This window comes from Phyllosticta capitalensis (genome assembly GCF_038381095.1).
Source record: "Phyllosticta capitalensis strain CBS 128856 chromosome Unknown BKA78scaffold_13, whole genome shotgun sequence".
Lineage (NCBI taxonomy): Eukaryota > Fungi > Ascomycota > Dothideomycetes > Botryosphaeriales > Phyllostictaceae > Phyllosticta > Phyllosticta capitalensis.
In genome coordinates this window covers 973,500-999,802 of record NW_027117451.1, presented here as the reverse complement: position 1 = coordinate 999,802, position 26,303 = coordinate 973,500, and the positions used below count along the sequence as shown (strand labels likewise).

The window sequence follows — 26,303 nt, the reverse complement described above, 5'->3', positions numbered from 1 at the left end:
TGCTCGCAGAGGAACACCAACATCAGCCTGACAGCTCAAGCGGAAAAGCTCTGTAGAGGGCCGACGAAGGCGCATAGGGAGATGTCGAACACTGGTGTGGCTGAGCAAGATGCCAGGTAGGTGCCCACAATGTCAAGAATGACCATCGAAATGTCCTGACAAAGCCTTCAGCGAAGATCATGAGGACTTCGTGACACTGATGGTTGGAGCGCACTACGAACTATTCCGCGTCAAATTGAGTCTCCTCAGCAATGCATCGCTGTTCTTCAAAAAAGCCTTCGAAAGCGGATTCATCGAAGGAAAAGAACGCTTCATGGTTCTGGAAGATACCGACGTGGAAGTCTTTCGTCTCATCCTCGACTTCCTCGAGAATGGTCGCTCGGCCGATATATTCAAATTGGCGTTTTCAGACGACCTCTACAGCAACCACAACCAGAACGGCGAGGTCGAGTGGGACCTCCAGATGAGCAGCATTTACGTCTTTGCGATGATGTACCTGGTTGATGAGCTAGCCGTGGGAGTGGCCCACATGTTCACCGAGCGCTTCGAGGAGTATAAGAACCATGAGCTGGCACGCTTTCCCACCGCGACCACCGTCACCAGGGTCTTTGACAACGTCCCGGACGACGCACCCCTTTGCGAGATGTTTGTCGAAGCTTTCGTCGATAGCATCCTCTCAGGTCGCCTCGACATCCTGGAACCGGCGCACATTGATGAAATCAACCAGTTTCCGGCCGACTTCATAGCAGCGGTCGAAGCATCCCTCAGCGCCCGACGATCTGGCCTTGGAGACGAGTTACTGAACAATATCCGCACTACTGCCAGACTCTCGCAGATCACCGCTTTGATGGATGAGCAAACGTCGCAACGCGGCAACGTTGATTACTTGAGGAACGGTTACCCGGCATCAATGAGGGCCACAATCGTAGACCTGACGGTCGAGATCGAGAAACTGAAGAAGGAGAATGAGGAGTTGAGGAAAGGCCGCTGAGGAAGTATAACAGACAGTCAATTGGTCAGGAAATTGCGTGGCAGAAGACCCAGGAGTCTGTTGTGTTGTTGTGTAGGAAGGGCCCTGTTATGTAGAATGCCATAACCAGCACGAAAAGTCCGAGACGTTATCAGCTACTGTTTTCCACAAGATGGAAGTGCCTGGGTCTGTCTGAATCCGAATCCGGCGGCGCGTGTCGGCTGACGAAGAGGGCGTGACTGGTTGTACAGATCTGCAGAATGACAGCGGAGACATGTTTTGCTCCGGCAGTAGTGCAATCCCAGCGCTAGCTTGATTGACGGTAGTAAAGAAAAATGCCCTAGGGCTTTACCATTTCAGTTTCCAATGCACAAACCCTGTCCAGACGCCAGTTTGATTTTCCAGATGAAGCCGCAGAGAGCAGCAGCACAAAAGATCCAAAAAGCGCAGCAGCCTTCATCCCCGCACGGCGGACCGACTCCAAGCTCCTACCAGCACAAGAGGATGCTCTACACCAACTGCACAAGAGTATATGCCAAGAATAGCCCCAAATGATCCCCAAATCTTTCCATTCTAGATACGCGCTCGCTCTGCAAAGTGTCGGCGGTGGGTGCGGTGTCCAAAGTCGACAACGGTCTGTTTAGATGGCGATCCACATGATGTTGATGACGACGTCGAGGCCCTTCTTGTCGCCGCCCTCGTACTTGTAGCTCCACATGCCGTCCTTTTCGTTGTTCCAGTAGGCGCCGGCGGCGCTGTGCATGCCGCGGCGGCCGACCTTGGCGAGGGTCGCGGCGGCGTCCTCGGTCGAGTCGCTGTTGTCGGCGGTCCGGCTGAAGGTGGGGGCGTGCTGGATGATGGTGCTGTTGATGGCGTACTTGAACGGCGGCTGGTTGTTGGGGCCCGTCGACGTCTCGCTGATGAGCGACTTGAGGATCGAGTTCTGCGGATGATGTTAGTTTGCCGGAAGAGAAGCAGGGGCAAAGGCACGTGTCGGTCGTCGGGGCGCAGGACGTACAATTATCGTCTCGTTCCACTCGGCCGTCGATGCGTGGACGTAGCTCTCTGCCTTGCCAATGGCGGCATCGCAGGCCTGGTGGGGATTCTCGTCAGCGCGGAGGGACAGAAGGATGGACGGGTTGACGTACGTCGGTAGCAATTTGCTTCAGGCGGGTTTCAGAAACGGGCTACACAGATGGTTAGTAGCTAGAATAGGAGATGATGGAACCAAGACAGGTCTTACAGGGGCAGCCATTGTGAGTGATAGAGTTTGCAGATGTTTTGGCAGCGGTAGGTGATGGGGGCCAGGAGGATGTTTGGCAAGTGTTTTTGCGGCAGACAGGGAGTCGGGATGTTGGTGTTGTGCTATCAGGAGCTGCTGGCTTGAAGTGACGGTTGCGGAGCGACGGGAAAGCCACACACGGAAGTCATCGAGTCCTCCGCCGCTGAGCCAGCTCCGGGCCCCGGCGTGGGGGGAACCCAACCACCCAATCACCGTCGCCATTCCCATCCTCGTGCGGCGTCAACTCTACTCTCTTCACATCGTCACCCCGCCGCATCCACCAGAAAAACTTCTCGCACACATCTTCTACACGCTTCAGTCGCCTGGCCAGGCCGTATCTTCACTCCGCCAGCTCAGCCACAACCTCTGCGCCGTCATCTCAACGTCTGCCCTTTACCGCACGCCCCAGAGCCGTCCCGCGCACGATCCCCAGGGAATCTCCGGGATATCATCACAATGTCGAGCCAGCCTCTCCTCCAGACCGCCCCGGGTAAGGCACCGCAGCAGCAGCAATATCGAGCCCCGCGCTGACCACGACCCCAGGCAAGCGCATCGCGCTCCCCACGCGCGTCGAGCCCAAAGTCTTCTTCGCCAACGAGCGCACCTTTCTGTCATGGCTCAACTTCACCGTCATCCTGGGCGGCCTCGCCGTCGGCCTCCTCAACTTTGGTGACAAGGTCGGCCAAATCAGCGCCGGTCTCTTCACGCTTGTCGCCATGGCGGCCATGCTGTACGCCCTCGTCACCTTCCACTGGCGCGCCAAGAGTATCCGGCAGCGCGGCCAGAGCGGCTTCGATGACCGATTCGGTCCTACGGTGCTGGCGATTGCTCTGCTGGCGGCCGTTGTCGTCAACTTCATACTGCGGGTGACGGGCGCTGGTGGCTCGCACAAATAGATGGATTGTTGAGTGGGACCCTGAGTCAAGACTGACTGTGGATATGTTGCAGAGTAAAGGGTAAAAAAGTGACCAAGACAGGCGCGTGCCATGCGAGGCGAGGAGTTGGTGAGGAGTTGGACCAGTTTGGATTCGCTGTACATTGTTCTTTTTGAATTCCCAAAACATCATAGATTTCAACGACAGTTTGCTGATTCGCAGTTGGATAGGAAGTCTGTCAATAAGATGTCTCTATTCCACCCAATTTTGGACTGCACAAATAGGCACTTGAGCCGACGTTGCTCAATGGAACTGACTGAAGAACATCTCAGGCCGATAGACGATAAGACAAAAGCCGGAATAGAGACAGTGAAGCCTTCCATTTCTAGTCATTTGCTTGAAAAGGCATGAGGCAGTCGCGCGAACCTCGCCATGAGGCAGTCACAAGGTCAAAGCCAGGCCTCATGGATACAATGGACAATCTCACCCACTCGACTTTACAACACCATATTCGCCATCACTATTCACTCTTTCAACCAAGATTTGACATTCTCTAGCACTTTTCAAGTTGGATCGTACTCAAAGACACCGTTCATTTTCATCAACGTTATACAACACCACAGACACCTCTTCAGGAGCATCGCAGCTATGGAAACACCACCACGCACTCCTCGCAGAAACCCCAATCTTCCCGCAAATCGAACAGCCTATCCCATCGGGTGCGCTGCACCAGGCGAACAGCGTTACCTGCACCCAGCGCTCCGCGAAAACAACGCCCGGCAAGCCCCGTTCGCCAACAACCAGATTCGTCCCGCCGTACCTCCGCACCACCGTACGCAAGCTCCCCCTCAGTCGACCGCCCCAATCCGTCCAGCTCGGCCGCCCCAAGCACAACAGCCTGGCACCGGCAACGGCACAGGCGATGGCGGAAACAGAGGCACGGACACAACGTACCTCACCATCCTCCGTTCCGCTTCGCTCACGGCAGTCCGCGAGACGCAGCCAATGACGCCCGCCTTTCGCGCGCAGGTCGAAGCCAACATCGCGCGCCTCAATGAGGTCAAGCGTGAGAGGGAAGCCGCAGAAGAGAGGGCGGCGCCGCCGCCGGGCTGGCCAACTATCTCGTTGGAGGAGAGCCTCGCTCTGCAGTCGCAGCCTGGTAGCCGGGCTTTGATAGAGATTAGAGAGGTGCCTGAGCCTCCGCCTCGGCGGAAGAGGAGGAAGGGTAACGAACCTGATGCCCAGGAACCTCCTGAACCTGCCCGCGGGAGACGACAAGCTGGTCAGCCGGGCCTCAATCAACCACACCAGCCGTACGTCCACTCTGTCTCCCATCCGGACGTTATGGCAGTGCCCAGAGAATGGGACGAACTAACACCAGCAATCTAGCAACGGACACGGCCCTACCTTAAATCTACCCGCGCACCGGAACGCCGGCGGTCCACTGTACGAATAGAATCCGATACATCCGCGAGCGCCTCCGCAAAATGGGAATCCATTTCCTCCCACCGCTCCGCCGGATACTTGGAATCGGACGCCAGGACACCCAGTAGCGCCTCAGGATGACTTGCCTCAGCAGCATCCTGTTCCTGGCGGCCCCCCTTTTCCACCTCCTGGACGTCCCGCAGTGCATCCGCATGATTTGCCGCTTCAGCATCCTGGCGGTCCGCCGTTCCAACCTCCTGGACATCTCGTAGCGCCTCCAAATGACTTGCTTCTGCAACGTCCCCCAGCGTCTCCAAATGACTTGCCTCTGCAACACCGCGTTTGCGGCGGTTCGCCACTTCCGTCTACAGGACGCGACGTTGCTCCACCTTTCCCACATCCTGCGCATCCCGCAGCGCCTCCGCATGACTTGATTTTGCAACGTCCTGTTCCTGGCGGTCCCCCTTTCCCGCCCCCTGGGCATCCCGCAGCGCCTCCAAATGACTTGGTTCTGCAACGTCCTGTTCGTGGTGATCCGCCGTTCCCACCTCCTGGACGTCCCGCAGTGCATCCGCACGATTTGCCTCTGCAACATCCTGTTCCTGGTGGTCCGCCGTTCATACCCCCTGGACATCGCGCAGCGCCTCCGCATGACATGCTTCTGCAACGCCCTGCTGCTGGTGGTCCTCCTTTCCCGCCTCCTGGAAACCTGGTTGCGCCACGTTTTCCGGCTAATATAAATGCAAATGGAGGGACGTTTTCCCCTTATCCTCCCCCGTTCCTGCCTCCTGGACATCCCGCAGCGCCTCCGGATAACTTGCTCCTGCAACATGCCGCAGCGCCTCCGGATAACTTGCTCCTGCAACATGCCGCAGCGCCTCCGCATGTCTTGCCTCTGCAGCGTCCTGTTCCTGGCGGTCCCCCGTTTCCGGTGATTTCAAATCCAAATGGAGGGATGTTTTCCCCTCACCCGCCCCCGTTTCTGCCTCCTGGACGTCCCGCAGCGCACCCACAGGACTTGCCTCTGCAACGTCCTGTTCCTGGCGGTCCCCCTTTCCCGGCGAATCCACATCCAAACGATGCGATGTTTTCCCCTCACCCTCCTCCTTTCCTGCCTCCTGGACATCCCGCTGTTCCGCCTTCTTTCCCACATCCTGGCCATCACGCTGTTCCGCCTTTCCCGCCTAGTGGGCATCCTGTTCCCGGCGGTCCTCCTTTCGCACCTCCAATGCATCCACACGCGGGCCCTACATTTCCTCCTCCAATACACCTGAATGGAATACACCCAAATTGGTTCACATTTCCCCCCCCTCATCCTCCTCCACGTCATCCTAACCACGCTCCCCCCTTTGCCCCTCCTCCCCCTCCTCCTCCTCCTCCTTACTTCCCTCCCTCCCACGATCCACCACCAAATCCTTACCCCGTCGACGCGGCTCACTTGACGGAGCTTTTGGAAGCGGTTAGACAATCCCAAACGGAGGAAGAGCGGAGGCAGAGGCAGGTGGGACAGTGCGATGAGAGGGGGTGATGGCGTAGGCAGGCCGCTGAGGAGTGAATGAGGTTGATGGGTGACGAAGGGTGGTTGAGGGATGAGGAGTGAGGAGTGAGGGAAGGCGGTTGTGGGAGGGGCGATAAGGGGGTGGTAGTTGGTGGTTAGACTGCGTTGGCGCGATTCCCCGCTGTGGGTGGGGTTGGGGGTATGGCTGTGGTTGTGGTTGTGGTTGTGGTTGAGATGTGGAGGGATGGGATAGAGGAGCTTGGTGCGGTCGGTGCGCACGGCATAGCTGGATGAAAGTAGCGTTTGTTTGTGCCTCTGTCTACATATGCGATGGTCTTTTCATCTTTGCGTCATAGCTGCTTCGAATAGGCGCAAGCAGTGCAGTGCCGTCAAGCGCTCTTTGCTTCAAGAAGTAGAGATTTTTTAGGTGAAGAAGTAGAGATTTTTTAGGTGGTCAAGTAGGCATATAAATATACAGGCAGGGCAGGGGAGAAAGGTCGAGGCGAAAGGGATAAAGCGGAGTGAGCAGAAATGAAGAAGAAGGGGGGAGTGTGGATACAGCGATATTAGGTATCTTTACTGAGGTGGCAAGCCGCACAGTGTAGAAGGAGACAAACATGGAGACGTGTGGTAGTGGTACTTGAGTATATGCACATGTATGCATGACTAGAGGGTCTGTTGTTTGGTTGGAAAGAGCTTTCACTAGCGGGGTGTGAGAATGCGGCAGCTTTTGATCAGGAGGTGGGGGTCAGGAGTTGAGAGTTAGGAGTTAAGGGATGGGGGATAGGGGATACAATCAGCGCTGTACATACAACGAATATGCTCCCTTTTGTCCCGCCGCTCTACTATACTAACCTATGTAAAGGAACGCTGGACAAGCTACAGAGCATTCCTCGACGCCTCCTTGCCTAGCTGGGTATCTCTCTAAATGCTGCTGCGCTTGGATGACTGTCTGGGTACGTGTGCGGGTACGCAGCAGACTGCGCTCGCTGTGTTATAGAGAATTGACATGGGAGGTTTCTGTGAGCGCAAAAGACGGACGGACAGACGGATAACAGATAGACGGCTCAAATAATAGGCAACCAGTGAACCGCTTCGTCCCGTCGCTTGGGGATGGATCTGTTTTCTACCTTCCCTACCTCTCTACCTCCCTACCTGCTATACTGTCTGCTGGGTTTATCGGGCAGTTCGACGGTAGAGCAATAATCAATCGGCTCGGCAATCCGACGACCAAAAAACGCATTTACCAGCCGTGCCTGCCGATCACCCGTCCCGCCGTCTCTGTCTGTCTGTCTACTTGTCGGCCGACCTTTTGGTTGCTTGGCTCGCCCGCCCGGGGGCGCTGTGACGTGCCGAGCGACGATCGGTAGGTAGGTTGGGAGGCAGCTGGCTGTTCATGTGCACCTACATACGGGAGATGGCCGGCGACGGAGTGGGAGTGCGATGACTTCTCCTTCGAACTCCTCCAACGGCCACCAGAGCGGTCGACAGGGGGCTCGTACTGTGCTTTGGCGCGTGTGACGTCAGTTCTGAGCCTGTCAACGGATCGCGCGATCTACGGCTGGCTCTCTCGACGCCCACCCGCCGCGACACGACGCGACGCGAGCCGCGGCGGCGCGCTCGTCTCGCGTGACGGATTGATTGCGCTCTTGTACTGTACATCTGGCGGGACGGAGGAAGGGGGATGCGTAAGCTATCTACGTGCTTACCTATCTGGGGTAAGAAGATGCGGAGGGACGACTGAGATGTTGAGCGAGGAGGGGGTTGATGGAGACAGGTGCGGTGGATGGGTTGATAGTAGAATGGCTTTGAGTGGATGGGTTTGGCCGTTCGCGGAGACTGGGTGCTAGGTCGGTGATTTGGGTGAGTAAGAGAAGAGAAAAGAAGAGGGAGGGCGAGGAAAGGTTTGTTGTCATGACTACCTACCGCCGAAAGCAAAGCAAAGCTTGCTTGTACCTATGCTGCGTGTTGCGGTCAACTTTCCGCAGCGCACACCAAACAATCACAACATCAACAACAGCTCTAGCATCAGAGATCAGAGTCGTCGACGCCCACACGATCGGCGCGCGGTGCAACACGTGCAATCAATCGCTCGTTCAGAAACAATGTCTGTCGCAGCGCGCAGAAGAAGGAGAGCCAGCGAGGGTCGCAAACTTGCGGAGAAACAGTCAGCACACGTCAACGAGACAGGTCCAAATAGAGTTTATTTTGACGTTGCTCGGGAGCAGGGAACGGCGGGCCGGCTCCTCTGCCAGGAGAGAGGGGTGGTGGTGGTAGTGTGCTGGGATGAAGCATGCCCAGCTCGAGGGTAGTTCGCTGCGGTGCGGTTGGTTGGAAAGGGGAACGAGCAGTCGAGCACCGGATGCGGGTTTGGATGGGTTCCAGGCTGGCTGACTGTCGACCAAGTGCTTGGCGGGTCATGGGCGATAGACGCTGCGCTGATTCTTTGAGAGTTTTGTCTCACACCCGGTCGCCGCTTGCCCTGCTCTCGAGTCTGGAGTCTGGAGTCTATCGCCTCGAGTCGTGCGCCGAGCGGCACATGGCGGTTGGCTGTTGTCAGGCACGATGATCTGATCAGGCTGGAAAATCGGTCGCTGCGCATCGCTCATTGGCTGTAGGCACGAGTCGCTCTGGTTAATGGTGCAGTGCTGTCTTGGCGCCTGATTTGATCTGCTCTGGGTAGTTTGATGGAGGATGCGCGTGCCTAGCCGGATGGCAGGAAGCCTTCTCATTATCGTCCGTCTTCATGCACGACGCGAGGCCGCGGCGCTAGATGGGCGGACGTGTGGCACGAGCAGAGTGGCGGGCATGACTGCCGGTGGCACCGTGGCGCAGTCTCAGCATCGAAAGCAATGCCGGCAACCGCAAAAGGGGGGTTCACCACATAGGAGAAGAGTCTGCAAAGCGAAAAAGCAGTCGCATGTATGTATGTATGGTGGTGGTAGGGGGGGTATAACTTGTCAATCCCCTACGCTTGAGATGCAGGGGGACAAGGCGCAGCAAAGACGATGAACAAGAACAAGTCTACTCCGCAGCTCCGTCGCCGACGCCAACCAAGATTGACGGTGTCGAAAGAGATGAAAAAAGCAAGAAGAGAAAGGAGAAGAGAGACGGCCGGCACATGACTATGAGGCTCATTTCATTTCTTCTTTGCGGCTTCGGCCTTTTTGGCGTCAGCTAGTAGAGGCGTCAGTTGAGCGGAAATGATGGGAATAGGAGAACGACGACGTACCGGCGGCTTGCTTGGCGCGCATGATGGAGGCCGCATCCTCTTTGGCGCGCTGGAACTCGGCGCCGGACATCTGGCGGTCACGTTAGAGGGAGCAAAAGAAGGATGATTAGGGAGCCAGCGCAATGAAGGCGACGGGCCTAGAAGGGTTGATCGACGAAAGACGTACATTGTTCTTGTTCTTCTGTAGTATTGCGAGGGTGGTTAGCGGCAAGCCAGGGTGGACGGAATGTTCGAGGGCACTTACGACGCCGGCCTGAGCCTTTTGGTTCTTTTCACGAGCCTTTTCACGCTGGTTGCCGCGGGCCATGGCGAGAGGTGTTGATATGAGCCGGGGTGGGTTGTCGGGGTGGTGGTGTTGGTTTTCGGTGGAGGAAAAAAGCAGAGAGCGCAGAGATGGAAGGTGGGCGAGGGACGCCCCTAAAAATAGGCGCGGGCGGACAGTGAAGAAGCTAGAACGTGAATGGAACCAGCGGCGCCGTCAGTGAGCCATCAACGCAGCAAACAGCAGTCTGACAATGTCCAACTACGAGATGGATGTCCAAATGTTGTTCTACTATCGCATATGCCCCAGTTTTCGAACCCTGTCCAACACCACCTCGACGGTTGCTCTCTGGACGCATCCATGAAACGAGCGCCGCCTCGCCGCAGGGAACACGGCAGAAACAAACCAAGACAACAACCCAAGCAAGCCATCAATCACCATCGACTGACGGACCCCAGCCCGCCCGGCGTTTCATCAATTGTGACAAAATCTCGGGCAATTGGCTGAACGCCTTGCCCTCTGCTCCAGGGCCATGGCCATGTCAGAACGCTGTTCCCTGTCCCAACCGCTATACTCAAGTCAAGCTCTTCACTCCCGCTTCTGCACTTCTCCTCCACTTGGTTCGATGCAGATTCACAAAGCATTCACTTGAGCGGCACCACGACCTCCACGAGGCTCTGGACGAGTCGACCCACCATCTCTCGCTTCTGCATCCTCTGCCGCCATGTCGCTCCTCTCCATCAAGAACCTGGCTGGTCCAGGTTACATCCTGCTCAACATCTTCCGCCTCTTGAATATCGTCTCCCTACTCGCCGTCAGCACCTCGAGCATTGTTGTCGTCGTCAAGACCATTATCCGCTCGAATCAATACTACGTTTTTGACCTCTGCGGCCGAGTCATAACCGCCCTGATTGCCTGTAAATAAACCCCCTCCGTTGTCCTCGCTTCTACTAACAATTGCAGTGTTTCTGGTCGTCTCCGAGCTGTCCGTCTTTAGAAATTACTTTCTTCGCGACTGGCCTCTCCTCAGCTACGATCATGGCTTCGTGGTACTCGGCATGGCCATGATCACCATGGGCGTCAACCTGCTCGGCAGTCTGAACAAGGAAATCAACGAGTCCACGCTGGGCACGCCATTTTTCCGGCTGGTGCTCAGCTCGGGCATCGTCAGCCTGGCCGTCGGCTTCTTCAACATTGGCATCAGCTTCATCTTCCGCGACCGCAAGCTGCGCATCTCGGCCCGCCGCGTCCGCGCCCAGGGCGTCGTCGCCCTCCAGGACGCCGAAGCTCAGCGCGAAATGGCTCAGGCCCAAAAGACGCTGAGCGTAAAGACGTCCATGAACAGCGTCTCCAACACGCGTACCCCGACCCCCTACCAGAACCGCGCCGCCACGCCCTCGCCCGTCGTCTCCTCCCCCGAGGCGCCCCCATCATCCACATCCCTCTTCCGCAACGCCCGCGCGTCCCTCTTCCCCAGCCGCTACGGCGACAACCAGTACACCTCGACGGCCGACGCATCCGACGCCAAGTCGACCAAGTCGACCAAGTCCAAAAAGGCCAAGAAGAACGGCTTCATCGAGAACATATCGGGCCCGCTCAACATCTCGCCGCCCTCCAACGGCCAGCCCATCAACCGCTCGCCCGACTTTGAGCGCCTGCGCAGCACCGTCAAGAAACCCGACCTGACGCACCACCCCAGCATGCGCGCCCTGAGGGGCGAAAACAACCCCTACGAGCTGTCGCCGACCTTCTGAGACCTTCTTTGGTCGTTCTAGTCGTTTCTGCCCCTTCTCTCTTTTCTTTTTCGATTCTTGCGTTTTTTTTCATGCGCACCCGCCATTGTTCACTCATCCTGCGTTTGAGCAATGGATTAGATACCCTTTTTTCTTCTCACTACTTTCTTTCTTGGGGGGGGGGAATTTGGAATTTTCTTGGGGGAATCCCCGTCTGCAGGCATATGGCTGCTCGCACCTTGGCATTATTTCTTAACGAAGCAACTGAACCCGAAAGTAATGACACAACCAGCATGATCAACCAAGCATCGAACGGCCAAACCAGCTTGCTTCCATTCGCTTCATCACCATCAGCCTACATCTTTGCCAGAGAGTGTTGTTTGTCTCTTCTTCTCTTCTTCTCGCCGCTCCTTAATGTATTCTTCTGCTACAACAAAATTTCCATCTCATCGGCGGTTGGTTACTCGGGGGACAGGGGGCGCTCAAAATTTTGGAGACGGGGGGCGAGACTTGGTTGGTAGTTTGTAGAATCACAGCTACAGTACGGTGCGTTCCATGCCTTTCTTTTCGCCGCAAAAGATACATGGGAGCATTGGTTCGAAGAAGCCACGCGTGCCACACCACCACCACCACCATTGCAACCAAGCAGTCTCGTCCATTGACATTTGACAAATGTGTTTTGCATGCTGAAACGGAGTTGACATATTCTTTTCTTCCAACCAACCGAGCCCACATTTGCCGGAGGACCCGCGCGCGCGTTTTAGCTGCGGCAAAACGACACGCTTACGCTTGCCAACCCACTCTTTCCCATTCCTTCGAGAAAAATGACCATTCCCCAAACGCCGTGTGATGCAGTGGTGATACACGTTTCTGTTCTGCCCGCTCTCAGTCACTACGCCCGCCCGCCAGCCCTGCTCCCAGAGTGCGCGTCCGTTGTCGCCCTATTGTACATCTTTTTGGCCAAGCTTCTTCTTCCATTTTTTGGAAGTTTGACGTTCAGTCGTCGCCGTCGCCGTCCTGTCGGCGGAACGGGTCGGGCTGCGAGGGGTCGTACAGCTGCAGCGTCTGGCCGTCGTCGGTCGTCAGACTCCACTCGACCGTCTCGAACTGCAGTCACGCCATGTTAGCTCCACATCCACAACCGTCTCTCCATCCGTTGACTTCTCAAAGCTGCCACCACCCTTTACCCCACGGCCGGCGAGAGAAGCACTTACAAAACCCCTCTTGCTCTTCCTCAAACTAACAAAGCGCACTTTCCCCGCCTGCCGTTTTCCCTTGACCCTATACTCAATGTCCACCTTGCCGTGCACCTGGTCAATGGTGCCCCAGATCCAGGGGACCTGGCTGGCAAAGTAGATTTCGGGGCCCAGGACGTCGCGCACGCGCGCGTTGGTGCGCAGCGCGTACAGCGTCGCCTCCACCACCGACGACGTCTGCTTCTGGTAGTTGAAGATGGCCAGCGTCGAGCCGCCGACGACCAATGCGAAGAGAGGGAGCGTGTACATCCAGCGTCGCGATTGCACGGCGGGCAGAGCGCGGTCGGCGCGCCGCGTTAGGAGCGGCCCGCTGCCCGGTTTAGGTGCGGAGATGAGGGTGCGTGATGCTGCGCACGGCAGCTGGGAGGTTGGGCGGAGGAGCGTGGGGCGGAGTGGTGCGCGCATTGTGTTGGTGGTGGTGCGGTGGTGCGGTGGTGTTGAGAGCATTTAATTCATGGCGATACTTCTCTGGAATCTGGATGGAGGCACCGGCGATCGGCGGGCGGTGAGCCCTTCCATCTTTTCTGCCGCTGCCTGCGTCATCGAACCAGCCGTCGCGTCCCTCCAGTCGTGCTCCGCGTCAACTGCTCATTTACCTATCCACATCGAAACTCTCCGCCAGCACCACTCCACCAACATGGCATCCACACGCCTCCGCAAAGCATTCCGCTACCCAACGGACTCAGACTCGGACTCGGACGGCGGCCCCGTCGAAGGCATCGACGAAGAAGGCTAGCAAACTCCCCTCTTTTACCCTCTGTACACCCCACTGACTAACAAACCCACAGAACAAGCCCGACTGATCGCGCGCCTCCGCGCCCAAGACGCCGCCCGCACGACCTTCTACCGGCGCGCCTTCGTCTCGCTCCCCGCGCTCTCGGCGCTGCTCTACCTGCGGCCGCTCCTCGCGCCCGCCAACTTCTCCGAGTGCCTGACCGCACTCCTCGCTCTCACCAGCCTGGCCGCCTCGGGCTGGATCCTGTGCTGCGTGCCGCTGAGCAGCAGCGGCCCGGGCGCGACAAATGCCTTCGAGATGAGCGATGGCGCCAGGCGAGGGCCAGGTGCCGAGCAGACGCCGCTGGCGCACTGGGCACAGGCGCTGGGGCTGCTGCCGGACGGTGATGGGCCGCTCGAGCGGTATATTGGCGTGTTGAATGTGCTGGTTGCGGGAATCGTGGCGCTGAGCTGTTGGGCTGCTGGCGAGAGGGTCGGAGAGTGGGAGGGCTGGGTGCCGGGCAGTAAGTGATGTTTCCGTGGATGTGCGTGTGTGGGTTATGCTAATGACTGGATGCAGTTGTCCTCGGTCTGGTGTTTGTTGTGCGCTCGCAGCTCGCCCCCGTCGATGTGGCGGGTTTGGAGAAGCTGCGGTATGGGTATAAGGGGGCGTAGCAGGAGAAGGAATGGCTTCAAATTTGCTTTGAGATACCCCCTTTTTGCTACTAGTGGCGCGATCAGTCTTTCTTGGTCATAATTGATTAAATGGTAGAGTACTGGACGACGCAGCGCTTATTATGAGATACAGTCAAATCGCTCAGCGGTACAACTGTAATGACTTAATCACACGAAAAGTCAAAGGCTTGAAATCATGCCTTCAAAGCAAATCCGGCTCACTCCCTAGTTCATTCCCTGCAGCATACCTGTTGAAAAGTCAGTACACGCTCTCCATCTCACCACCACTCCAGACCAACTTACCAGCGTACCCGCCAAAATTATTCTGCGCCGCCTGCGGAGGGAAGCTAGTGGACCCACACAGACAGCTACACGCACACGCGCTGCCGTCCCTGCACTGTCCATTACCGGGCACAATCGAGGGGGCAGGCTGTGGCTGCTGCTGCCCTTGTCCTTGGGGCTGCTGGCCCTGCGGCTGCACCGCCGCCGGCGCAGGCGTGGGCCCCGTGATGCCGGCAGCAGTCAGCGCGCCGTTGCCGCCTTGCGAGATGGCCGACGCCTTGAACGCGTTGAACGTGGTTCCGCTCTGCGGCGCGTTGATCGCGAACACCATGCCTTTGCCGCAGTGCGTTTCTTGCGCGCAGTAGGCCCCTAGGATCCGTCAGCCGCCCGAAACATATGCGGACCAACACAAAGAACAAGAGATAAGAAACCATAACCAAAAGCCCGACTTACAAATGGGATTGGTGTCGTTGATGCGGACGCTAAACTGCAGGCCGGGGCGGCCGTCCTGGTTGACGACGAAGCCGCTGTCGAAGCCGTTCTGCGCCTTGACGCACGGGTTCTCGAACGTGCTCTGCGTGATGGTGTGGTTGAGCTGCAGGAAGTTGAACTGCACCACGTCGCCCGGCGCCGCGTTGATGGACTCGGGCTGGTAGGTGAAGGACGGCGAGGGCTGCCCTCCTGGCGCTGCCGCTTCCCTCAGTCCGCCCACGGTGACGACGTGGGTGGTTTGGGCGAGGACGGCTCGCACGAACAGGAGGGAGAGGAAGGATGCGGGTAATCTCATGGTGTTTTTGGGGAGAGGGGTGAGCCGCGCTGCGGTGGATGTGTGTATGTACTCGGCGTGGACGGGACCAAAGGACGGGATGATGGGAAAGCACGACGCTGGAAACACGCAATTCTGCAAAAGCACCACCGACTGGAATTGGATCAAAAGGAGAAGAGAGGGCACGCGCAAGGACAAAAAATGACAAGAGCTGTCATGCATGGATATAAGACGCGCTGGTCCGCCGTGCTGCCTGCATGCCTGTCTGCCTGCCCGCCGTCCGTCCGCTTGCGCCTCAAGTGAGTAGTGACCATTTCCGAAGCAAAACGGCGCGCCACCGCCGCCAACGGAAGCTCGGCAAGGCAAACCACCGTCTTGATCACTTCTCTGTATATTTGATTTGAGGAGAGCAGTCGGATTTCTCGCGTGTCGAACATGGCAGCCTCGCGGCTTGGCCGTGTTGGCACCGTCTCGGACCGCGTCGCATGTTTGTCTCATTATTTGATATCGTGCCCGCTCTGCATAGCGAAGCCCCGCCGCAACCAACACAGCTGGATAGGTGGTCTCCAAGCTTTTGACCAAGCTTTGGAAAAGTGAGGTTGATGAGGGGCCTGGTCCTAGTATCGGTCCCAACGAGGCTGAACACATTCTTGGGATCGCTGTGATTTTTTTGCCCAGAGCCAACGGCTGGGATCTGGTGGATTTGCTTGTCAAACTAGCAAAGACGGATTTGACGAAGAAACTTACATCGTCATCTCCCCCGCCGTCGCAGCCTTGCTCGGTACAACAGTCGCAGTGGCGGATCATTGCTGCATGTGGCGCAGCGTCGCCGAACGCAAAACTCCTTCGGATCGTCCGTGGCTGGCAGCACTCCTTCATTTAGATGGACCCGGCTGAGACGATGCACTGCTCCGGCTTTCGTACGCGCCTTGGTAGTATCCGGCGTAGTACCAGGAGAGCATCATGTTGCGGAGAAGCTCATCGTCCACTGTAAAATGTCAGAGACTTTTGTGTGGGGTTGGGATCTGGAAGCAAACTTTTCATGATTGGTCCTGGAGCAACTGGGTGGGATGCTTGTTGCGTGGAGGCTGCTGTCTCTTGCAGGAGTTGGTCTTGTGCGGCCGTATCGTCTACAGAGGTCAGTGTCGCTTCCTGCCAGGTATCTTCTCCGTTCTTTCGGATTTTGCGGCGTCGAAGACACGATGTGGACGGGGAATGAGCGCACCTTCTTCGGCACCGTTGGCCTCTCCCATCTCGAGATCTTTGGGTTGCTCCGCACCAACAGCAACCGATTCCTCCTCTTTCACAGGCTTGACTGGACGGGTCTCAATTTCGGCTTCAATCTGCTCAAGGTAATCGTCTTCACCAGAGTCTTTGAATGCACTGAAAAAGTTAGAATGGTTTCAAATTTATTTGGTTGGCTCTTACTCTTTCAGAGACTCTAGTTGGTCCCGGTCGAGGTAGTGCAGGATATTCTCGCCGCTGGCTTGGACCGAGTGGTACAGCTTGTGTGCGTCAGTATTTGTCGAATGTAATGAGTTCAGAGTTCGCACATTGTACTCTTCTTGGGCAGCATCCCAGCCGTCTATCAGGGCGCGGTCATCCCAAGCTCCTCTGTCATTCAGATCGATGTGGGTCGTCATGGCGAGTATGTAGAGTGATTTTTTCGGGCGCAGGGATACAAGAAGCTCTCAAGGGAAATTTGTGAAAAGGAAGTTTGCAAAACTCCAGGTTTGAAGGAGCGCAATCAAGACGTGTGTCTCGTCATGTGTTGGCAGCGCGGCAGTTGAAGTTGTAAACGGCGGCGCTATCTCGGCGATATTCCTGGCGCACCGCTTTCTCGAGAAAAAAGTTCAGGCGCGACCTGCAACAACAACCACAAACATTGATTTCCAAAATGGCTCCCGAAAAGACGAGCAAGAAGCGCAAGAGTACGAGACTTGTCCATTTGATTCTACTTCAAGCTGACATAATTAGGCGCCCCTACTACATCGCCGTCGACGAAAAAAATCAAGAAAACCGAAGCGCCTGTTGTTGAAGCGGCCGCGCCTGCGAAGCCCGCAACTACCAAGAAGGCCGCTGCTCCCAAGGCCGACACTGCCGCCAAATCCAAATCGTCTCGCAAGCGCGCTTCTGATTTCTTCGAAGGCGAGGAGGAACCTGAGGCGACCGAAAAGCCAGAGACCAAGTCTGAAAAGGCAAGCAAGAAGAGCAACAAGAAGCAGCGCAAGGTCGAACCGGAGCCGGAGCCTGAATCCGAATCCGAAGAAGTCGCTGCGGAGGAAGAGGAGGATGCTGCCGAGGAGAGCGAGAACGAAAAGGAGGGCGAGGACGACCAGACTGCGGCCCTGCTAAAGGGATTTGAGAGCAGCGAGGATGAGCAGGATGGCGAGGACGAAGGCTTCGATGCGGACAAGGTCCCAGCGATACCGAATGAGAAGAAGCTCCGCAAGAAGCTCAGCAAGGCCCAAGGCGAAGAGGGCAAGGAGGGTTCTGGCGTCGTCTACGTCGGGTAAGTCATCCATGAACATGATGTCCGTTACCACAACTAACGCACGCAGACGCGTTCCCCACGGTTTCTACGAGCATCAGATGCGCGCCTACTTCTCGCAGTTCGGCGACATCACGCGAGTTCGCCTGTCGCGCAACAAGAAGACGGGTCGCTCCAAGCACTACGCGTTTATCGAATTCGCGCACGCGTCCGTCGCCCGCATCGTCGCAGAGACCATGGACAAGTACCTCATGTTCGGCCACATCCTGCAGGTGCGCTACATCCCCGCCGACCAAGTGCACCCGGATCTGTTCAAGGGCGCCAACCGCCGCTTCAAGCCTGCCCCGCGCAACAAGATGGAGGGCCGTCACTTGAGGCTGGGCATGGAGAGGGGGGCTTGGGAGAATCGCATCAAGAAGGAGGAGCAGAGGCGCAAGCAAAAGGAGGAGAAGCTCAAGGCTTTGGGCTACGACTTTGAGGCCCCGGCTGTCAAGGGTGTGGATGCTGTGGGCAAGAAGACGGCTGCTCTGCCGACTGCTGAGGAGGCTCCGAAGGCACTCACCGAGAAGCCCCACCAGGAGACGGAGGTTGTCAAGGAAGTCAAGCCCGAGCCGAGCAAGGGAACTGTCACGGAAAAGACGACGAGGCGGTCCAAGAGAATCAGTGCTGGTGCGGTAGAAGAAAAGGTCGAGGAGGTTCAGGAGACGAAGCCCGCGGAAAAGAAGACCAAGGGCAAGAAGGAGGCCAAGGAGAGCAAGCCCAAGGCAAAAAAGGCCAAGGCATCAAAATAGGTCACTGATTGGCATTGAAAGGCGTTGCAGGTATTGGTCTCTTTTGAATTGATATGGTATTCCCGTATTTGGGTAAAATTGGGTAACCACCCACGCATCTCTTTTGATATCAGCCACCTACGCCTCTGAATGCAACCCCTGAATTGTCAAAGCCCTGGGTCTAACCGACAATCAGAGCCGCGCTAGGAACCATGCCCGCCTCCTTCAGCGTCATTCCAAAGTCGGTCGAGTCGAACACCTTTTTGGGGAAGGTTTGGGTAAAGTTGGTGACAGTGATGCCCTTCTCCTCCTGCAACTGATGCGCAACTTCGAACAGCGTCGTCTCCACCGGCAGCGTCTTTTGCACAGTGCCATTTGCAGTCTGCAACCTCAGTCTGGCCTCGGTGTAGGCAGCGGACGGCTTGGGCGGGGCGGGAGCAGCAGCTGGGGCGGCTTCTGATGGTGCTTGTCCGAGACGCGCTGCCTTTTCAGCTTCGGCCTTGCGTCTGCGCTCTGCCTTTTGCTCCTCGATCTGGGCCTGGACGCGTTTGCGGGCCTCAATCTCCTCCTGCTTCTCGCGCCTCTTGGCTTGAGCCTCCTTGATGCGCTCCTTGGCCTGGAGGGCCTCCTTTGCATCTTGCGTCTCCTTGGTAGCTTTGCGGCGGATTTCCTACCACGTGTCAGATATGCCTGTGTCTCTCCCGAGTTGTGCAAAACATACGTCATTCTTCTGCTTGTCCAACTTGTCTTGCTCGGCCTGGCCGGCGCGCTTCGCCGCCAGCTTGGCCCGCAGGTCCTCCAACTTGGCCTTCTTCTCCTCTTCGGTGAGCGGCTTGATCTCCTCGGTGCTCTCCTCAAAGTTGCTGTGGCCCGACTTGTTGGCGTGGAACTGAACTTCGCCTTGGGTGCGGAATGTCTTGCCGCAGTCGGCGCAGCGCATGCTCATGGCGACCTGGCCAGCGGCGCCGTCGGCAGCTGATTCGGCGGTCGAAGCATCCTCGGCCTTGATTTCGTCAATGGACTTTTCGCTGTTCTTGTCGAGCCAATCAATGGCGTCGGGGACTGTCAGTCAGATGCAGGCGGTTAGTCGTGTTTGAGTGAGATGCCGCGTTTACCAATGGCAGTTTACTCACTGGAGCCGGCTTTGGAGAGGGCCAGTTGGGCGCGCTCCTGGTCGAAGCCCATGCCGACGAGCTGTCCGAGGTCGGAGGAGGCCATGATGGAGGTGTTGATGTCGAGCGACTGGGATGTGATGAGAGAGGTTCTAGAAGTGAGAGCGACTCTAAAAGCTCCGGTGGGGTAGTGCTGATCGGGGTGACGTCGCGAGCCCGTGCAGAAGGGTCGGCTAATTGCGTAATGTTGAGTAAATTACGGCAGAATCGGCTTGCTCCTCCAAGATTGCGCCATACCGCCTACCAATCCGCCTCTTCGTTGCAAAAAACGACAGTGTTACAGCTGACTCAGAAGCTCTCCAGGCACAAAGAATCCGGGACCCCGTCGCGTGCAGTTAACGAGTCCAGCCGTGTGTAGAAGCCACTCCCTCCAACCACAATCTCCACCACCATCCGCGGCAGTGCTCACTGCTTCCAGCAAGTCGTCATCAACCCTCTGCTTCACCGCGGCATCGAATCCACCTCTCCTCCGCCCTCGTCGCCTTCGACTTTTTCTAGTCCGTCCTCTCCGCCGTTCCCGCCGCCTTTTGCCAGACTGCCGATCGCCTACTTGCGTCTCCTGTCCTGCTCCCGCCCCTGCCACCTCGCCAACGCCGTCGCCCACCATGTCTGTCGAGCTTTCGCCGCCCGAATTGGGCTTCAAGCGTATGCTGGTCGCTTTTTGCCTGCTAGAGAATCCGGTGCCTGACCGTCGTTGCTAGGTCCTTTTACCTCCGAAGTTTCCCAGTCGTTGCGACTGCGCAACCCCAACGCGGAACCCGTCGCTTTCAAGGCAAGTGTTTCACAGCGTGACATGATGGAGCCCGTTCTGACGCAAACCAGGTCAAAACTACAGCTCCCAAGCAGTACGTTGCCTATCCATCCGATGCCGCTCGCTGCTCACACTCGACAGATACTGTGTACGACCCAACTCCGGCCGCATCGAGCCGGGCAAGGAAGTCGAGGTTCAGGGTAAGAAAGCCACCCCTTCAATAATTGCGGTATTAACTCCCGCAGTTCTTCTCCAGGCTATGAGGGAGGACCCTCCGCCCGACGCCCGATGCCGCGACAAGTTTCTCGTCCAGTCCGTCGCAATGACTGGAGACAACGAATTTGGCAACGTTGCCTCTGTTGTATGTGGTCCATTGTGCGCAACGAGATGGCACTAACAGGCGACAGTGGAGCCACATTGAGCAGACTGCGAAGCACACGATCCAGGAAAAGAAGATTCGTGTCGTTTTTCTCCCTGCCGACGGCGACACTGCTACGGCCGTCAACGGCACCTCCCCATCCAACCACGATCTCGCCGCCTCGCAGCGCTCTCCCTCCCCCGAAGCCGTCACTCCACAACGCAGCATGGCCGCGTCTGCTCCTTCTGGCGCCGTGTCGCGCCCAGAGTCGCGCCCGAGTGATAGCACGAACGTCGGCGAAGCGGTCGCTGCGACTCACAACCCGGCGGCAGTTTCTGGAAAGGAAGACAGCCTCAGGGCTGAGCTCGAGAAGGCTTACGCCAAAATCACCACCCTGGAACAAGAACGCGACCAGGGTCTAAGGCAGCGCAAGGGCAACGCCGTGGTTGGCAGCGGTTCTGAGAAAGGACCGACTTCCCAGGCTGTGGCCATGCAGCATGCACCGGCCAGCGGTGTCTCGGTCCAGATTGCTGCTGGTCTGTGCCTCTTTAGCTTCTTGCTGGCCTACTTCTTTTTCTAGACACCGCGCGCTCATCACGTCAATTGTGTCCACGCCGAGCACACGGTCAAGTAAAACCAGTAATGGACTCTTTCGATTAACTAGTTGGATTGTATGGAATTGGGGTGCGCATGAGCGGACAGGGGGGAAACGGGGCGGCGTCTGCGCCTCAACGAATGATACCGGAGCAGTCTTGTCTTGCGTAGATTCGCAGTTGTGTTTTTGATTTCAATTTTCGGATGGTTGGAAGGGGAATGAGAAAGGCGCAGAAGCGGCTCGAGTTTCTGTACGGAATGACCTAGGAAAGTGGACTGTTTATTGTTTCCGACCTACAAAACGAACGTCAATGAAAGGCGAGTTGAACGATTCCATTCATCACCGGCCTTAGTAATATCAAGCTGGTGGTAGCGTGCGGGCCGAGAACGGACGTGCTCAAGTCTCCGATGGGCCCACCGCGGGGCAGCTCGGGCGACCGATAGCTGCTCAAAAGTGACTCAAAAAACTGTCCTCCGCGCTCGCCCGCGGCCCATCGCCTATATTATTTCCACCACCACTTGTTCTCCTCTCTATCCAACCCGAAACCTTTCAATTGCCTGGTCGTCTGACCCTCTCCCGCCAACATGTGTGGAATCTTTGCTTGCCACCGGTTTGTCTCGACAATGCGCCGCCATTGATCGCTGATAGCTAACCAATTCGCCAATAGCCACCCTGATGTCCAAAAGTTCAAGCCTACCGCCCTGAAAATGGGCAAGGCGTACGTATTCGCCAATTGACCTTTCCGAGCCTCCGTTGACCAAGCGCATAGCATCCGTCACCGTGGACCCGACTGGAGTGAGCATCTCGTACAAAGAAATATAGGACACTTTACTGAATCACACAGGCGGCAACGTGATCGCGAATCACACTAGTAAGGGACTGCAAAGTTATACCTCGATTGGCCTGGATCTGACCATTTAGTCCTTGTTCATGAACGTCTGTCGATTGTCGGCGTCGGTACGTTGGACCCAATTTCTCGCGAGACAAGCGCTCACAATACAAAGAGTCTGGCGCGCAGCCTCTTGTCAACGACGAGGGAACCATTGCCCTGGCCGTCAATGGCGAAATCTACAACCACAGGGTGCTGAGAAAGCACCTCAAGACCCCCTACAACTTCAAGACGCACTCGGACTGCGAGGTCATCATTCCTCTGGTATATTCACTGCGCCGCAAATATGGACTCGGCTGACCAGTGGCAGTACCTCGAGCATGACATTGCAGCCCCCAGACACCTCGATGGCATGTTCTCTTGGGTCCTCCACGACAAGGTCCAGGACCGCGTCGTTGCGGCGCGCGACCCTATTGGCGTCACCTCCATGTACATGGGCAGGTCGAGCCAGACGCCCGGTGCCGTCTTTTTCGCCTCTGAGATGAAGTGCCTCCACCCCGTCTGCGACAACATTATTACTTTCCCTCCCGGCCACGTCTACGACTCCAAGACCGACCAACTGACGCGATACTTTGACCCCAAGTGGCTCGTTGAGCCCAGCAGCGTTCCCACGACTCCGGTTGATTACAAGACGATACGCGCGGCGCTGGAGAAGGCGGTGCGGAAACGGTTGATGGCTGAAGTTCCTTTCGGTGTCCTGTTGTCTGGTGGTCTCGACTCGAGTTTGATCGCGTCCATTGCTCAAAGGGAAATTCAGAGAGTTAACGAGCTCGTAAAACAACAAAAACAACAGAACGGTTCCAGCGGCGAGGAGCTGGTTGGCATTGATGACGACAACAAGCTGACCACCGTCCAAATGCTGCCCGAGCTCCACTCGTTTTCGATTGGTCTTCCCGGCGCACCAGACAGCAAGGCGGCAGAGGAGGTTGCCAAGTTCCTTGGAACCAGACATCACAGCTTTACCTTCACCATTGAGGACGGCCTCAACGCTCTTTCAGACGTCATCCACCACCTCGAGACCTACGATGTTACCACTATCCGCGCGTCCACCCCCATGTTCCTTCTCAGCAGAAAGATCAAGGCTATGGGCGTCAAGATGGTTCTCAGTGGCGAGGGAAGTGATGAGATTTTCGGCGGCTACCTGTACTTCCACGCTGCGCCGGACAAGAAGGAGTTCCACGAGGAGACGGTCCGCCGCGTCGACAATCTGCACCTTGCCGACTGCCTGCGCGCCAACAAGTCGACCATGGCCTGGGGTGTCGAGGCGCGTGTGCCTTTCCTTGACCGCGAGTTCCTCGAACTCTGCATGAACATTGACCCGGCAGACAAGATGATCACCAAGGACCGCATCGAAAAGTACATCCTGCGCCGCTCTTTCGACACCACTGACGAGCCCGAGACCGCACCCTACCTGCCCGACAACATCCTGTGGCGCCAAAAGGAGCAGTTCTCGGACGGCGTCGGATACGGCTGGATCGACGCTCTCAAGGACAACGCCGAGCTCCACGTCTCGGACGAGGACATGAAGAACCCCAAGCCCGAGTGGGGCAGCGACGTTCCCGACACCAAGGAGGCCTACTGGTACAGGTGCATGTTTGACGAGCACTTCCCCTCGTACTGCGCGGGCACCGTCAAGAGATGGGTCCCCACCTGGAGCAAGCAGACTGACCCCAGTGGACGGTGAGCCAACCCATTCCACATCTTTTGCTAACGCCTTGCTGACATTCACAGTGCCATTGCCATTCACGAGCAGGCATACAAGGAGAAGCAGTAGATCAAGTTAGATATCCCATTTCTGATTTGATAGATTTCGGGTGGATGCAAAAAAAATTCCAAGTTCAATACCTCATGGATCTTTCTGCCGTTCTATTGCTTCTGTATCCTTAGGTCAAGTCACTGGGCGTGGTTTTGTGTGCTGTTTGACAGATTAGACCATCGGGAATAATGCGAGCCCTTTTCTTGCTTTCGTCATGATTTTTCTCTGGTCTCTTCTTTCTCGGATTTGAAAGTCCTATTCTTGCATTGTTTTGCCCGGCTGACAAAGAGCAGTGCGATGGCGAGACTTAGATAAGTGTTTATCCAAGTGGGGCTTCTTCTACTGACGCTTTTCAACAGACGTAAAGGTCAGCTATGTCAACCGTCCTGATATATGCGAGTTCTGCGGCTACCGCAAGCCTCGACGCTGCCTGGCTTTCAGGATATATATTGCCCATGGCTCCAAGTACATGATCTTTCTCGCTTCGGCATGTTCGTGTGTGTCAATTCTGAAATTGGGGCGGCATCATTGTTCAGGAGGGCCCGGGTCAGCAGCACTGACTCCAACGGTATGTGGTTCCAGGCAAATACTACACCGCTGACCCTGAGTGAGTAGACTTGAGGGCAGCGGATAGCATGGGGAGGGTCGGGCGTCTCTTCGTGTCGTTCTGGTGCCCGTTCGACTCGACAGGGAGGGGGTTTCTTTGGACCAGGTTGGCTTCTCCTGAATGGAGATGAGACCGCTTGGAGTGGCTTGCGGTAACGCGGCGAAGCCTGGCGGGCCTGGCGGCGACGAGGGTGGGCAATGGATTGCAGTGGCTAAGAGCACATTGTTCTTTTCGAGAGCGGGTGTGTTGTGGAGGTGTTAAGAGGTTTGGTTTCTGGGCAGCGTGCCCCGTCCCTGGTCACTTTGGATATGGCTGGCCTCTGTCTGGCGCTGCTCGTGGTTGCAGTCAAAAAGCCGCGAGATCTGACGACAACGATGGCAAGTAGTGGGACGGCACTGGTCTTTCCAAGAGCATACATGTATGCATCGATGGAGGTGTCCAGGGTTTGATGTCTGGGCAGCATGCCCTTTACCCTCCAGCCCAAGGTCACTTCCCCAGACTTGACGTCACCTTTTCACTTCTTCGCTTTACACCGGAAGTGTTAAAACCCCTCGAACACACATTTGAGGGTGGTGCCGAGCGAGCGAGTGAAGTGAACGGGCTGAAGGTCTGTGCCCACCACCGGCGCACCTCCACCACCATCACCTCTCTCCTCCTCTTCCTCCACCACCTCTCTTCCTCATCCTCCAACACCACCCTCTCTTCATCATCACCTTCTTTACCGCTTGGTTACCCTCATCATCGTTTTGCCTTGGCCGTTGAGCCCACGCGTCTATCATGGCGCCTCCACTCTTTTGGCAGCTCCTGCTGCATGCGCTCGTTTTCAATCTTCTTGGTTTCCCACTCGTCTCCTTCGGTCTCACTCTTGGTGGCAATCGCCCTGCTGGTCTGCATGCCCGCTACACGCGTTCCATTTGGTCCCCTTCTTACGACCCGCTTACTACCTCTTCGTTTTCTACTCCCGGTCACTTCTACGGTTCCGCGCCTTACGCCAATGGCACGCAGCTCCCGACGTCTCTGGGCGCTCAGCAGTCTTCATCGTCGCTGACCACGGGACTCCCCTTCTCGTACGCTGATCCTACTGATACGCCTCGTTCTTGGACGCCTCAGACGTCAAGCAATGTGCCGACGAACTTTTCTGTCACAACGACGCCCGATGTTCCGACTATCACGCCGGGCTCTTCGAGTTTCTTGACGCCTGGTAGTGTTCCCGCAAATGTCTCCTCCACGACAGGCTACGCGTCCTTTCCCCACGGCCCTGGAGTCACGCCCGGCCCTTTGACGCCTGGCTTTTCATCATCGTCGTTTGACTACTCGACGTGGCTTTCCCCATCTACCCCCGTTCGTTCTGGCTTCAACACATCGTGGCCAGTGAGCACTTACCCTGCGTCGGTCATCACTTCGACGGAGACTATCAACGGTAGCACGGTCATCACTTTTCTTCCGTCTCTGACACCCAGCGATGAGTCCAATTCTTCGCCCCTTCAGTCGTTCATCGCAACGGAAACCACCGTCAGTGGTAGTGTGGTCGCAACGTTTGTGCCAGCCCCGACTACCGTGGAGAATTTGTCAAGCAGTTCTGAACTTCGCTTGTCTGACATCACGTCTTCGTCCACTGTCAATGGCAGCACGGTTGTCATTGTGCTTCCGCCTCAGACCACGGATGATGAATCTTCAACCGGATCTTCATCAAAGACAGCCAGCGCATCTTCTGGTGCTTCATCGACAGCCAGCGCAGCGACATCAGACGCCTCTGCCACTGCTCTCCCCGTTCCGATAGCGCCTACCCCTAGCCCTACGGCTGATACCTCGGCATCTGGATCGATTCTCTCTTCTGAAAGCTCACAGGCCGCCGCAAGCTCCGCCGCGGGCATGCAGAGTGGTACCCAATCCATTTCGTCTTCTAGCTCATTGACTCTCGTGGCCGCGATCATCATTACGCCA

The 26,303-nt window shown here is 56.8% G+C and overlaps 14 protein-coding genes across 14 annotated transcripts; 8 read left to right on the top strand and 6 right to left on the bottom strand.

Annotated features, from left to right (window-relative positions):
* Positions 1-81: 81 nt before the first annotated feature.
* Positions 82-991, top strand: BKA78DRAFT_357656 (uncharacterized protein; the record flags this gene model as incomplete). Its single annotated transcript, XM_066892255.1, has 2 exons — positions 82-116; positions 172-991. The coding sequence occupies 2 exons, from the start codon at positions 82-84 to the stop codon at positions 989-991; spliced, it is 855 nt and encodes a 284-aa protein (XP_066738748.1).
* A 619-nt stretch (positions 992-1,610) lies between these two features.
* Positions 1,611-2,063, bottom strand: BKA78DRAFT_259482 (Tctex-1; the record flags this gene model as incomplete). Its single annotated transcript, XM_066885377.1, has 2 exons — positions 1,611-1,913; positions 1,989-2,063. Coding segments are annotated over 2 exons (378 nt in total), but the record flags the coding sequence as incomplete, so codon positions are not given.
* A 645-nt stretch (positions 2,064-2,708) lies between these two features.
* On the top strand, positions 2,709-3,148 carry BKA78DRAFT_334232 (uncharacterized protein; the record flags this gene model as incomplete). Its single annotated transcript, XM_066890178.1, has 2 exons — positions 2,709-2,742; positions 2,796-3,148. The coding sequence occupies 2 exons, from the start codon at positions 2,709-2,711 to the stop codon at positions 3,146-3,148; spliced, it is 387 nt and encodes a 128-aa protein (XP_066738746.1).
* Positions 3,149-3,425: 277 nt separating this feature from the next.
* Positions 3,426-4,852, top strand: BKA78DRAFT_62548 (uncharacterized protein). The gene is made up of 2 exons (XM_066893491.1): positions 3,426-4,440; positions 4,517-4,852. The coding sequence occupies exons 1-2, from the start codon at positions 3,560-3,562 to the stop codon at positions 4,581-4,583; spliced, it is 948 nt and encodes a 315-aa protein (XP_066738745.1). The 5' UTR covers positions 3,426-3,559; the 3' UTR covers positions 4,584-4,852.
* Positions 4,853-9,189: 4,337 nt separating this feature from the next.
* BKA78DRAFT_357652 (uncharacterized protein) lies at positions 9,190-9,589 on the bottom strand (the record flags this gene model as incomplete). Its single annotated transcript, XM_066892254.1, has 4 exons — positions 9,190-9,227; positions 9,283-9,352; positions 9,449-9,463; positions 9,527-9,589. 4 exons carry the CDS (start codon positions 9,587-9,589, stop codon positions 9,190-9,192), a joined length of 186 nt encoding a protein of 61 aa, XP_066738744.1.
* Positions 9,590-10,277: 688 nt separating this feature from the next.
* On the top strand, positions 10,278-10,806 carry BKA78DRAFT_237690 (uncharacterized protein; the record flags this gene model as incomplete). The annotated part of the gene is made up of 2 exons (XM_066883873.1): positions 10,278-10,461; positions 10,508-10,806. Coding segments are annotated over 2 exons (483 nt in total), but the record flags the coding sequence as incomplete, so codon positions are not given.
* A 1,467-nt stretch (positions 10,807-12,273) lies between these two features.
* BKA78DRAFT_334231 (cytochrome oxidase complex assembly protein 1-domain-containing protein) lies at positions 12,274-12,938 on the bottom strand (the record flags this gene model as incomplete). The annotated part of the gene is made up of 2 exons (XM_066890177.1): positions 12,274-12,384; positions 12,492-12,938. 2 exons carry the CDS (start codon positions 12,936-12,938, stop codon positions 12,274-12,276), a joined length of 558 nt encoding a protein of 185 aa, XP_066738742.1.
* Positions 12,939-13,066: 128 nt separating this feature from the next.
* BKA78DRAFT_62381 (uncharacterized protein) lies at positions 13,067-14,035 on the top strand. Its single transcript, XM_066893490.1, has 3 exons — positions 13,067-13,264; positions 13,322-13,771; positions 13,828-14,035. The coding sequence occupies exons 1-3, from the start codon at positions 13,171-13,173 to the stop codon at positions 13,920-13,922; spliced, it is 639 nt and encodes a 212-aa protein (XP_066738741.1). The 5' UTR covers positions 13,067-13,170; the 3' UTR covers positions 13,923-14,035.
* A 446-nt stretch (positions 14,036-14,481) lies between these two features.
* Positions 14,482-14,859, bottom strand: BKA78DRAFT_240774 (uncharacterized protein; the record flags this gene model as incomplete). Its single annotated transcript, XM_066883910.1, has 2 exons — positions 14,482-14,573; positions 14,658-14,859. Coding segments are annotated over 2 exons (294 nt in total), but the record flags the coding sequence as incomplete, so codon positions are not given.
* A 986-nt stretch (positions 14,860-15,845) lies between these two features.
* Positions 15,846-16,613, bottom strand: BKA78DRAFT_357647 (uncharacterized protein; the record flags this gene model as incomplete). The annotated part of the gene is made up of 5 exons (XM_066892253.1): positions 15,846-15,958; positions 16,008-16,100; positions 16,196-16,353; positions 16,399-16,475; positions 16,524-16,613. The coding sequence occupies 5 exons, from the start codon at positions 16,611-16,613 to the stop codon at positions 15,846-15,848; spliced, it is 531 nt and encodes a 176-aa protein (XP_066738739.1).
* A 221-nt stretch (positions 16,614-16,834) lies between these two features.
* On the top strand, positions 16,835-18,286 carry BKA78DRAFT_290431 (uncharacterized protein). Its single transcript, XM_066885784.1, has 3 exons — positions 16,835-16,901; positions 16,948-17,482; positions 17,532-18,286. The coding sequence occupies exons 1-3, from the start codon at positions 16,868-16,870 to the stop codon at positions 18,250-18,252; spliced, it is 1,290 nt and encodes a 429-aa protein (XP_066738738.1). The 5' UTR covers positions 16,835-16,867; the 3' UTR covers positions 18,253-18,286.
* On the bottom strand, positions 18,287-19,541 carry BKA78DRAFT_328242 (ubiquitin-related domain-containing protein). The gene is made up of 3 exons (XM_066889584.1): positions 19,365-19,541; positions 18,953-19,293; positions 18,287-18,901 (listed from the first exon to the last, which is right to left on the bottom strand). Exons 1-3 carry the CDS (start codon positions 19,447-19,449, stop codon positions 18,413-18,415), a joined length of 915 nt encoding a protein of 304 aa, XP_066738737.1. The 5' UTR covers positions 19,450-19,541; the 3' UTR covers positions 18,287-18,412.
* A 215-nt stretch (positions 19,542-19,756) lies between these two features.
* BKA78DRAFT_62323 (PapD-like protein) lies at positions 19,757-21,278 on the top strand. The gene is made up of 5 exons (XM_066893489.1): positions 19,757-20,048; positions 20,105-20,175; positions 20,226-20,248; positions 20,296-20,515; positions 20,562-21,278. The coding sequence occupies exons 1-5, from the start codon at positions 20,009-20,011 to the stop codon at positions 21,090-21,092; spliced, it is 885 nt and encodes a 294-aa protein (XP_066738736.1). The 5' UTR covers positions 19,757-20,008; the 3' UTR covers positions 21,093-21,278.
* A 413-nt stretch (positions 21,279-21,691) lies between these two features.
* BKA78DRAFT_300502 (asparagine synthetase) lies at positions 21,692-23,770 on the top strand (the record flags this gene model as incomplete). The annotated part of the gene is made up of 8 exons (XM_066887212.1): positions 21,692-21,717; positions 21,775-21,825; positions 21,877-21,902; positions 21,952-21,978; positions 22,029-22,064; positions 22,112-22,260; positions 22,301-23,676; positions 23,728-23,770. 8 exons carry the CDS (start codon positions 21,692-21,694, stop codon positions 23,768-23,770), a joined length of 1,734 nt encoding a protein of 577 aa, XP_066738735.1.
* Between the last annotated feature and the right edge of the window lie 2,533 nt (positions 23,771-26,303).